The 11,943-nt window shown below is 53.0% G+C and overlaps 2 protein-coding genes across 2 annotated transcripts in view; one reads left to right on the top strand and one right to left on the bottom strand.

Annotated features, from left to right (window-relative positions):
• TTC19 (tetratricopeptide repeat domain 19) overlaps positions 1 to 157 on the bottom strand; it is a 3,506-nt gene extending 3,349 nt beyond the window's left edge. Inside the window, exon 1 of the mRNA XM_039720469.1 lies at positions 1 to 157. Within this exon, the coding sequence (XP_039576403.1) occupies positions 1 to 131 (131 nt within the window). The 5' untranslated portion in view covers positions 132 to 157.
• Positions 158 to 187: 30 nt separating this feature from the next.
• Positions 188 to 11,839, top strand: ZSWIM7 (zinc finger SWIM-type containing 7). Its single transcript, XM_039720776.1, has 6 exons — positions 188 to 311; positions 770 to 863; positions 2,523 to 2,544; positions 4,819 to 4,921; positions 9,171 to 9,275; positions 9,662 to 11,839. The coding sequence occupies exons 2-6, from the start codon at positions 785 to 787 to the stop codon at positions 9,776 to 9,778; spliced, it is 426 nt and encodes a 141-aa protein (XP_039576710.1). The 5' UTR covers positions 188 to 311; positions 770 to 784; the 3' UTR covers positions 9,779 to 11,839.
• Positions 11,840 to 11,943: the final 104 nt, after the last annotated feature.

Here is an 11,943-nt window from a genome sequence, read left to right as displayed (position 1 = left end):
GCCGTGCCGCTGCCGCCGTCCCCGCGGTGTCCCCGGTGTGCCCCGGGCCAGGCGGGCCGGGGCAGGGCGGAGCAGCGCCGGGGGCACAGCCGGGACAGCGCCCGCGGCAGCGCGGCCGCCACCGCCGCCATCCCCTGCGGGCCCTTTAAGGGCGCGCCCGCCGCGCGTGACGTCACGGGGGCACGGGGCGGTGTCGTGACGTCACGCCGGGAGCGGGAGCTGGGAGCTGGAGCGGGACCGGGAGCGGCCCCGGGAGCGGGCAGTGCTGGGGAACAGCCCCGGGAGCGGGTCTCGCCGCTCTGCCCGCCCTGGTGAGCAGCGCCCGCAGCGCCCCGGCCGCGCCGGGCTCCTCAGGACACGGAGCGGGGGGACAGAGATGGGGAAGGGCTGGAGCAGCACCCGGGGAAGGCTGAGGGAGCCGGGCGGCAGAAGGAGGATCTCATCCGTGTGGGTAAACAGAGAGGGGCTACACCGAGCTGTGCCCTGCAGCGGCCCCGGCAGGAGCTGAGGCCGGCGGTGCCCCCGGCGTGAGGGAGGAGCGGCCTGGGGGCAGCCTGGGCCCTGCCCGCGGCACCTGTGAGGAGACACCGCGTGTCTGTGGGGAGCCTGCTCCCAGAGCGTGACAAAAAACACTTCACGAGTTGTTGTAAAACATCTTAAAGGGTGCCAGTCCCTGGTTGGGATGGGGTGCCCCGATAACCTGTCCACTCTCAGTGTCCACGGTGACCCCAAAGATTTCCCAAAGTCTCCCGTCCTGTCTCGTTCGCAGGGATGATCCCCTGGGATGGACGGGAGTACCTTGCCAGCAGTGGCAGAAGAGCTCTTGAGAGAGATCAGAAAGGCTTTTACGGAGACCTCCCAGGGTAGGTGAAGGATCCCCGGGGCACGGCCTGTCACACCCCAGAGGTGTGACCCGTGCCTCCCCTTTCCTGCCAGAGCCTGTTCTCTCAGGGACCCCGATGTCCCTTCTTGTGACAGCAGACCGCTGTGAAGCTCAGGTAATGAGGAGCAGCCCTCCTCCAAGTCAAATTCAAAAATCACACCACTTTGGACTCTTTTCTTTTTAGTGTGAGACTTATGGGTTCTTATAGCTCCTGGTGCCCGTGGTCAGACCTGAGGGATGATAAATTAATGCTCCGGGCAGGAATTCTGCTGTGCCCTCTGCTCTCCTGGTTCTGCAGGCTCACCAATCCCTAAACTGTGGTGGAAGGAGGAATTTCCCAAGCCGTGTCCTGGCTGACCGGCAGAGGGTGTGTGCTGCTGATCCCAGGAACAACTTCCCAGGGCTTCAGCGGCAGGAGCACCAGCCAGCGCTGAAATCCTGGCCAATTCCAGCAGCTAATTAAGAATAATTACCTCTGCTGGGTCTGTGCTAAGGGAATATTAGTGTTTGTGTTTGCTGGATGAGCTGCACAGAGTGGCTCTTCCCAAGGAAAGGGTCTGCTGAAGGAATATTTTTAACTGCACAAAACAAGTAAGAATTCAGATAAATCTGTCTTGAGCACTCCGTGGGAGTGAGGAATGGGCAGAGGCTCCATGTCTAAACTGTCAGAGTGACCCCAGTGACAGCTTTTTGGCACACTTGCACTATGGCTCCTGTCAGGTTAGAGTAAATCCAAAATCTACATGTGACTTTTGAAAGAGCTTTATAAACCCTGTTGTAAACTAAGCAAAAAAAGAAGTTCACATCCCTTTAAACACATCCTTCTTAAAGCAGCAGAGTGGTACTAAAGCACACATTGAGACAGCTGTGGAGACAAACTGATTGATCCCTTGGCAGAATTAAATCCAAATAAAGCTGGAACACTCAAACCAACAGTGCAGGTCATAGAGAGTATTTTGAATTGTTGGAAGAAAATTATTTTAAAGTCAAAAATCTAGATCTTCCAGTGGGATATGGAGACAGAGTACACTGTGTCCCCTGGGTGATAAAGAAAGATCAGAGGGGACAAGCAGAGCCTGAGCTGTCAGCTCCAACAAACACAATTTGCTGGAGTGTAACTTTCCATCTTAAGGAGAGTTCCAATAAATGGAGACACAATGTTGCAGTGGGCTGTAGTAAAAACCATAAACCAGTGGCGCCCTGCAAGACTGTGCTGGGAAAAGAACAACATCTTTAAACTTGTGAGGCCTGAGTTCTCAGCTCATGCCAGGGGAGTTTCAGGGAAAACAATAGATATATCTGTTTAAACAGCTTCTTAAAGTGACACAGTAAGGTGCTGAGGCCTCCTGCCTTTTATTGGGTGCTTTTAAAAGGAGGATGTCATAAAAGAAAGTACATTTGGGCTTCTGCTTTTCTTTTTAAAATGAATCCCTGTGGCTGTGATTGCTGTGCTTGATAAGTGCCTCAGCACTGCCACCATGGATCATTTCACTGCTCCTTGTTGCTTTTTTTGTGGCTATGTTGAGGATGTTGAGAGCTCTGCAGTCCTGTGTGGGCTCTGGGGGTACCTTGGGGGCACAGTGACCCCCCTGTGATGTGAAATTCTGCAAAATCACGTTTCCCTTTCTTTCTGTTGCAGTGCCTGATGACCTGCTGCTGGGGTGAGTGTCTTCTCCTTCAGTTCCTGTGGTTGGCTCTCATCCTGGTTTTCCCTGTCTTTGACCCAGTGCTGCTGAAACATAAAAAATGCTGGTGGTTTTTGCAAATGGATGTTCTGAAGGGTTTTTTTCCAGAGATTCACCAAATTATCTCTGTATCACTGCATCTCCTGCAATGACTTGCTCTAATTTAAACCCAGGATTAAACCCAGCTCTGGGTCCAGCCTCAGGTCTGGAAGGAGTGTGCTGTGGGAGTGGGTTGTGTTCCAGGGTGATTCATCCTCTGCCTTCCTGCCACTGTGAGCTCCCTGAGCTCACTCCTGCTGTTTGAGTCATGGGCACGTGTGGTGGAGAGGGAGAAGTGTCCTGCTCATCACCCTGCACAGGGGAAATGTTCACTTGGAGACTGAGAGTTTTCTTCTGTTTGGGGCAGTCTCAGGTCAGCTTTGTCACCCTGTGAATTCTTTAATCATTCCCAGTAGTGACCCAAGAGACCCAAGTTTCACAACTTCAGCCCTCAGCAATTGGTGTTGAAGGTGGAGAAGAGGCATTGTCACAGTGAAAGAGACTTTTCAGATTCATCTTTAACCTTGTGTTCCTGCCTGTCAGGGGATGAGATCACCAGGAACCCTCCAAGCCCTGATGCCTTTGTGTTAAAGTTATCTGGCACAACACCTGTGAAAGGTGTGCTGGCTCCCTCTCCTGGGACCACAGTGGCCTTTCAAAGGTGGCATCAGATTTGAAAGCTTTTTCCTTCTCCTAAGAAAATAAAAGAGGAGGAGAGAAATTCCCTTGTTAAGTTTGATAATGGTGGTAACTCTTGGCAGCCAGATTTCCATCAATTCCCTGCATCCAGCAGCTCAGAAGTATTCTGATTTAATTTCCCAATCTCTTCCAAATCTCCAAAATCCTTGAATTTCCTGTGGGCATTTCCTGTTGAAGTGATCAAATTATATACAAAAGAAAAGAATTCCCTAGATTTGAAAAGAGTTCCTGAAACTCCCTGAACTCAGCCCCCTTACAGTCCCAAACCTAATCATGAAGGAATGTCTTACGTTAAGTGTTCCCCACCCACCTCCTCAGATGGAGCCAGCCCTTCTTGCCCTGAGTTTGTGCAAGTTTTGGTCTTCCTGGAATCTGTCTGTCTGCTTGGCTGCTTATCAGTCAGCTTGACTCAGCCTTGCTGGGCTCTGCCTTGCTCTGTCCTCCCTGGACTTGGAAACGTTCCCCTTTCTCTTGGTCTTCTGCTCGTGTTTGGTGCTATCTCTTCATCACTGCTGATTTCCTTGTTGTTTACCCTTGGAACCAATCTAGACTACACAGATTTTTCTCAGCTGGTGAAAGGTCTGTAAAGTTAACTGAGTTGCCCCTGAGCTCTTTGGCAACACTCAGAGCAGCTGCATTTACTGGTCTAGAATGACTTTGGAGCCCATGAGCTGTCTGGACAAGAGGCTGAAGGTGCAGATGTCCATATTTAACACACACTTTATCCTATACCCCTGCACAGCACCAGCAGGAGACAAAATCCCCTTTGGGATGTGCAGTGATCCCATCCCAGGCACTCTTCATCCATAAATGCTGTGCATCCCTGAAAGGGAAAGGGGTTTTAGGGAGAGTGGAGGGACATCAGGCACGTGCTGCCCCTGGGTGTTTATCTGGAATAACTTGGCTGTCTCTGAGCCCTGCTCCTGGCTGGGTCACAGATGTAAAACTGATGCTATCTGGTGTCTCCATGTGCAGTGGAGTGTCTTGAGTAATTCCCTGATGTTCTCCAGCTTCCTCCTGATGCAGTTTGGTGGGTAGAGAAAGGAGAATTTCTCCCTCAGTTGTGACTGTGATGGAGATGTGATCACTACAAAATGAGTCACTCATTCCCCAGGGTTTGAACTGATCTCCAGGGCATGAGGAAGGAGCTCCAGGAACTATGGATCATCCTTCACTCCCCTTTCTCCAGGGAGCTGTGTGCTCCATGCCTGGAGCTGGGGTTCAGGACCAACTGATCATTCCAGGGCAGCACATCCAGGACAGCCTGGCTGCAGAGTGGAGGTGTCCCAGAGCACGAGCCCCTTTTGCCCTGAGCACTGCCAAGTCTGGCTCTGTGTGCTCCACTAAAATCCCTGATTGTCCCTTCCTGCTCATGGGACATTTCCAGTTGCTGCAGCAAGGAAAAATGTCTTACTTTTGCAATGGGCTCCTTCAGGGCTGCCTCTGTGCCTGAGGCTGAGCAGGGGGTCTCCCTTTGTGCTGTCACCTAACTAGAGACACGTTCTCTTCCAGGCTGAAGTTCATTTTTGGCCCATCTGCAGTCCCAGCTCTGGATTTGGTGGACCAGCGTTCTGTCACCCGGCTCAGGTCCCCCAGTGGAAGGATTCTCTACCAGGTACATGATTCTCTCTGCTCTTCCTTTCTGATGGTTTCCAGCTGGCATCTGAGACAGTGTTTTCCTGACTTGCAGAGCATGGATAAACACAGAGAGGACACCAGTGTTTTACAAACTCCTGAAGTGACACAGGAGAGCAGCAGCCACAGGCTAGAATTAGAGCAGCACAGTTCAGAACCATTTTCTCTGTGGCTCCCAGCCAGCCAGAGACAATTTATGTGTTTGTGGGCATCAGTCAGGAGGAAGTTTTCCAGGGATTGCTAATTTTGCTTTATTACTCCCATCCTATCCAGCAAAGGAAGTTCTTCCTCTTGGCCAGTTGTACACAGCTCATCATTATCTGCCATCACTGCGTTTCTTTCCTGTCATGACCTCTCCTTGGCAGATCTCTGCTGCCTGGGAGGGAGCAGTGCAGGCCAAACCCCTGGGTTTCACTCTGGTTCAGTGTAGCCAAGGTTGTGAATCACAGAAACATCCCCATGAAATGGCATTTTGGGGAGAAGAGCTCACCTCAGCCCTGAGACTGATTACAGCACAGGGTGGGAGAGAGGTGAGGAGACATTCATACTTCATTCTCACCTTTCTGTACTGTGCACAATTCCTTGTTCTGTGGTCCCCCAGCACTGGTGGCATCTCTTTTGGGACAATCTGTCCATGCTGTGAGCCATTGACCAGCTGCATCCAGCCCATGGCTGAGCATTAGGACCCTGTGCCCCAAAGATTTTGGTCAAAAAGCACCAATTCCTTCTCCTCAGCACTCCCAACCCTCAGGTAGCACAGCCATCCAGGGCTGGGCCTGGTTCTGTGCTGTTCACACACCAGAGAAGAGGGAATGTTTTGCTCAGTGCTGCAGCACCCAAGAGGAACATTTCCAAGTATCCCCTCTGCAAAGGACATTTTCTGCTCCCCTGGAGGTGCTCTGGGGTCCTGTAGGGTGACAGAAGGGCTGTGAAGTCAGGGCTGGCTGCTGGCACAAACCCTTCTCACATGTTCAGAGCTTGCCCTGCTTGGTTTGCACGTGGAGCCTTTGTCACTTCTGGGGCCATGGAGAGGACACAGCCCCTCCAGAGGGACATGAATCATAACCAGGGCTCAAGAGCAGCCTTGGATTGCAGTTGAGGGCTTGCCTGTGGATGTTTGGTGAAGCCTAGGAAGCTTCCAGCACCCTTAGACAGCAGCTGCCTCCCTGACTAACTGAATGCTCAAAGGCTTTCCCTTTTTTACTGCTGCTTGTCTGAAAATGCCACTGGGCAGAGAATGGTGACATTTTCCTTGCAGAGCTTTGTCAGGCCCTGCAGGCTAAGGCAGAGCTTTGCTGGGCATCAATTATTAATCTGATATTAATAATGGGCGCAGTTGGTGCACACTGAAAAGGAACAAGTGTCAGAACTGCTCTCCTGCCTCTGCAGGGAGAGGGAGCCTCTGGTTTCCCTGTGCAGAAGGAACCCCTGGCCAGGAGGGTCAGGGAGTTAATGCAGGACAAAGCTCCAGGAAGGAGGTTCCTGAGTGCCTCCAGCTGCATTCCTCTGCAGAGGAGCTTGATTGCTGATTAAGGCCATGCTGATGAGTTCATTAACAGAGGAATCTGAAGAGATATTTTCTCTGGGGGTGTGAGGTTGGTGCCATTGTGAAATTCTCCCTCATCACAGCTGTCTGAGATGCAGAAACAAGGAGCAGAGTCTACCCTGGGTCTGGAGCAGTGACAGGAACACATCTGGGGTGATAGAAACCCACCCCCTGGGTGGGACACTGCACTGCAGTCCCTGCCTCTTCATTCCTGTGTGCTGCAGGAATGTGTGGGAACGTCCCCCAGCTGTGCTCCTGGAGAGAGGGGCACCCAAGGCTGCCTGGACACTGCACAATCATCCCTGCTGATGATCCCCACAGAGCCAGGCTGCCATGTGCACCCAGATGTGGTTCAGCTGCAATGTGAGGTGGTGCTTCCACTTGCAGCTGGCTCTGGAGAGCTCTCTGAGGCCACCAGGCTGGTTCTGTTGTGAAACTCCTTTGGGTCATTGTAGCCAAATCTGAGCTGCTGATTCCATATCAGCCAGCTCATCTCAGGTCCTGCTTCAGGGCAGGAAGGCTCTGCTCAGACAGGCCCTGTAGTGAGGGCAGCTCTGGCCCTCAGGAGCTGAGAAGGGAGAAGAAGGAGCCCTCAGTGAAATGAGAGCTGTTATTTGTCCCTCAATGCCCTTCTGTCTAACAGAGGAGTGGCACTGATGGAGTGTGCCAGGGCTGGGTGCCTCAGAGCTGAAATCATCCCAGGAGAGCTTGGATGGTACCTGCCCTGCTGGGCTCAGGGGTGAGTCCTGCCTGCTGCAGGGCCTGGGTGGGTCTGGCTGCTGCTGGGGCTGTGCTGCATGTGGCAGTGCTGGCCTGGCAGCATTTGGGGCACCCTTGAGCTCTGCCCAAGTGGCAGAGATGCTGAGCTGTGGCAGTGAAGGAGGGCAGTGCTTCAGCCCTGCCAGCTGGCACCTGCACTGCTCACATCCTGCACTTTCATTTCTTTTTTATTTTGTCTTTTTTGTCCATTTCCCAGAACTGTGTGGCAGATGCCCCATGGTGAAGGGTTTGAGCAGCAGCCCTGGCACAGGCTGTGGTGCTGTCTGTCCCTGTGCTGGTGCCTCAGCTGACCCTCCTGTGCCCCCACACCCTGGCAGGGACACCTCCAGGGGGATTTTTCCTCCTTGAGGCCCAGGGATGAGGCCAGCAGAAGGAAATGTCACCTCAGGGCCAGGGGAGCACCCCAGTGCTTGGCTGGGCTGCAGCTGGCCAGGAACTGAGGCACCTTTTTCCCCCAGTCTTTGGATTTTAGATTCTGCTTTATTAGGCAGACTGTGTTCTTGCCATCTAGGTCAGGATGGGGGAATGCTGAGCTCAGCCCAAATCTGGCAGTGTCTGTCTGTGGCTCCCCCTCCCCAAAGGAAAACACTTCTGAAGGGAAGGCACCATCAGAATCCTTCATCTTGGAAAAAGCAATCAAAGGGGCTGCAGGAAAACAAACTTATCACAAGTGAAACAAACTCAGCCTGCAGTAAAAGGAGGACTCAGGGTAAAGGCCAGACTGAAAAAAAATGATTTACCCTGAAATGGGAATGTGAGCTTTGTGTCCTGGATCTGCTGGGAGTGAGGGGGCCTTGGAGGCATTGGCATTTCTGTGGGAGAGCCTAAACTCCTGGATGTTCCCTGATGGGCAGAGGGTGCAGGGGGGCTCCAGGGGACAGGGGAAGGCTCCCCTTGGAAGTGCAGCTTTGGACAGCGAGGGACAATGGTCCTCTGGAGGGGCTTGGAATGCCAGGGATGTCCTGGAGGGGAGCAGCACTCTGCAGAGCTGCACTGCCTTTTCACTTTTTGTGTTCATCTTTGGATTTAGGGATGTGTGTGTCACAAGCCCAGCCAGATGGAGAGGGCTGGGGTGGGAGAGGGCTGTGATGTGCCCTCAGAGCCCTGGGCCCTGTTCTGCTCCTGCAGATCCTTCCCTTTCCATACGTTGGGCCCTTAAAGTAATTTCCTAAAAGCTATTTTACAGTCTTGAAGAGACCAAAAGAGAAATAATAATCCATAGACTGGCTTTCCCATATCCTGCAGTCAGCTCCAGCAGCTCACAGATTGCTCCATGCTGGAAAAAATGCTTCCCTCACCTGCTTGCTCACCCTGGTGCCTCAGTAGCAGCCTTGCAGGGAACAGCATGTGGGAAAAGCAGGCAGTGCTGTTCCCAAAGCAGACACGGAGCAGGGAGGCTTCTCTGGAGACTTGAGCTTTGTTTATTCAGGCAGATGTGGATTCCAGTAGCTGCAGCTGGTTTTGAGAGCAGAACAGCCTTCAGTGGTTGGGAAAGGAGAGGTCTCCCTGCAAGTGCTCAGTGCTGCTCTCTCCTGTCCCCAGGCCCTGGTGGCTCTGGGGTCACACCTGGGCTGTGTGTGACAAGAGTCTGTCATTTCCACCTCTGAGCTGCCAGGAGGGAGCTCAGGGAGTGGTGCTCTCCTGGTCCCCTGAAGCAGCCAAGTCCCTGGGGCTGGGATCTGCTGCCAGCACAGGTACAGGACACCCTCACCTGCAGGGAGAGGAGCTTGTGGAGACCATGAGAAACCTGAGGAGCTTCAGGCTTAGGTGGGTCACTGCAGTGCCTGGGGACACTTCTGAGCTGTGACATCTCCCCCTCACTGCTGGGGCAGCACAGACCCAGCCTGAGTCAGAGAAATTAAAGTGAATCCTGCCTCTGACTGCTCATCTGCCTCTGTTTCAGGTCCTTGGGAGCTCAGGCAACCTCTACACCTGCTACAGCTCCTGCCACTTCTGCACCTGCCCTGCCTTTGGGTTTTCTGTGCTGCAGAAGAGTGAGAGCCTTCTGGTGAGTTCTGTGCCTCAGCTGGGGCTCCCTGGGGAGGGGACAAGGCCCTGCCCTGCTCCTTGAACCCCATTTCCCACCAAACACGTGTGGAGCTGGCCCTGCAGGCTGAGCCTGACCATGTGTGGCCTCTGGGACCCCAGATTTTGGGTGCAGGGAGGGCTTTTGGTGGTCAGCAGTGGTGGGGAGGGTGCCAGGAGCTGTGTGCCAGCTCCCTGCATGGCACTGTCCTGGTGGCAGAGCTGGGGACACTGAGCAGCACCTGTGCCAGGAGGGAACCACGCTCCTGGGGGGGCTGAGCACTTCTCTGAACACATCTTGGCCAGGATGGATTCCTGGCCCAGCCCGGGCCTGGCATTCCAGCCTTGCTCCTGCTGTTCACTTTGCAGTGCAAGCACATCCTGGCTGTCTACCTCAGCCAGGCCCTGGGAGCCTGCCAGGAGCTGCCTGTGTCTGAGGAGCAGCTCACAAACATCCTCCTGGCTGAGGAAGAGGAAGAAGGATGAAGGGGGAAGAATTTGGATCACTCCTGGCTGCATAACTGGCATCTTTAGTATCTACAAGGCTGTCAAATGCTCATTGAGGCTGGTAGATTTCTTCCTGTGCTGCAGCCAAGTGTGACATTAATTAGCAGCCTGGCACTGATAAATTAATTAGACCTGTGTTGACTTCAGTTTTATTTATTCTGGTTTTGGGATTTCTGAAGATGTTTGAGCTAATGATTGTGATGTGAGGATGCAAAAGTCCTGCAGGTCTCAGTGATGCACAGATTAAAGAGCTGCTGTGGCTCTTTGCAGGTGGCAGCTCAGAGCCATTTCTGATTTTTCAGTGGCAAACCTGGTCCAGGGACTAGGGCAGGGACCCCTCAGCAGCCTGAGACTGGGGACAGCTCTGTGCTTCCAGTGGAGCAGGACCTTTGGGAGCATCAACGTGGTTGCTGTACTTTCAGTCAAACATTTTCAGACTGAGCACCTCAAGGCTGCTCCTTCCAGCTGTGATCCCCTGGCCATGCCCTGTGCTCCCTGAGGGCAGTGTGGCCTCTCCTGCTGCATCAACCACCAGAAATAATGGGGCACAGGCTGAGCCAGGTGGTGTGGGTGGTAAAGGAAGCATTTTGGATGTAAATAACAATTCCTGCAAATACAACATGAGGAGAACACTTCCATCCATGCACAGCAGAGCAGGGACAGCTCAATGGCCACAGCTGCACTGCCTACAGAAAGTTCCTCTGCTGCTTTTGCTTCACGTTTTTATAGAAACCTTCAGAGCTTTTTATTGAGGGGGGCAAAGGAGGTGTCCTATTTTTATTATGCCTTGAAATATGTTTGGCTCAGATCCACAGAGGCACTCCCTGTGCCCAGTGACCTGGGCAGAGTTAATGCCTGGCAGCCAAAGGCACAGCTGGGCTAGGGATGCTCCACATCACCTGCAGGAATTCTGGCTCAGCAGAGGCAGGGGAAGGGAGCAGGGGTGGATGCTGAGCTGCACTAGAAGCTCTCACGTGTGGATGAGTGTTCTGGGACCTTCTCTCCTGGTGTTACAGCACTGAGAGTTTCATTTTGTTGCTGCTGTGAGAGTTTGGGTCGCTTTCAGGCAGCCAAAGGGAGATTCCATCCTTTGTTGTGAGGATAAATGTGGCTTGCAACCACTTGGCAGCACTGCCAGGGCTGCAGGTGAAACCCTGCTGGTGTCCAGCCCTGATTAACAGCAGGAACACGGCCAAAGGTAACACAGAAAGCTGAGTGGGGCTGCTGAAGGAGGAGCACCTGGGACAGGGACTGGAACTGCTCAGACTTGGCTGGAAGTGCCCCTGTGTGAGACACTGAGCTGCAGCTAAATTTGGACATTGCATAAACATTGCAAAGCCATTCAGAGCTCTCTGGTGGTTTCACCCAGGTCTGGGGCTGAGCTGCTCCAATGGCACTGAAATCCAGCACTCCCAGGGAACCATTCCCTGTGCTTGGTGGGCCTAGAGTCATTCCTGCAGCTGCTGCCTGCAGCTCCTGCCAGCTGGCAGGGGAGATGCTGCAGGAACAAGATTTCTTCAGCTTATCAATTGATTTTACACCACATTTATCATTATATATGCCAGAGAAATTAAACTCCTGGGGTCTTGTACCCCCCTTTTAGTGCAACAGAATTAAAAAAAAATATAGAGTTGATTTCTTTGTGATTCAAGTACAGTTTTTCAGGGATAAAAATATGAAAATTACTGTTAGGGGAAAAAAAAAAAGCATTCACAGCTTCTGGGGGTTACAGGGCTGCAGGGGTGCCCCAGCCAGACCAAGCTTTAGGAGTCAGGTGAGCTGCAGCATCCACCTCTCACAGCTAAAACCTGCAAGGCTGGCAGAGCAAAAACCCAGTTGTGGAGCTTGTGTCCCCAGGCAGTGACACTGGCCTTGGTGGCTCTGGTTCAGAGCAGCCAGGACCTTTGGGGCACTTCTGCCTCCTGCATAACTGGATACTCCTGATAACTGGGAACAGATCTGGAGGCAAACCTGAGGCACTGGGCTGCACAGCCCTGTGAACCAAAGTGATTTAAAGGCAATAAAACCTCTGCTCTAAAACCTTGGTGAAGCCTTTTCTCCAGTCTTTCAGTAATTGGGGTTTCCATGCTGGGCTGGCCAGTTCTGACCTGGTTTTCCCATCCTCACAGCCCCTCCCCTCAGTG

The sequence above is a fragment of the Passer montanus genome, unplaced genomic scaffold (genome assembly GCF_014805655.1).
Source record: "Passer montanus isolate IOZ18808 unplaced genomic scaffold, ASM1480565v1 scaffold44, whole genome shotgun sequence".
Classification (NCBI taxonomy): Eukaryota; Metazoa; Chordata; class Aves; order Passeriformes; family Passeridae; genus Passer; species Passer montanus.
This window is presented reverse-complemented; position numbering and strand designations above follow the sequence as displayed.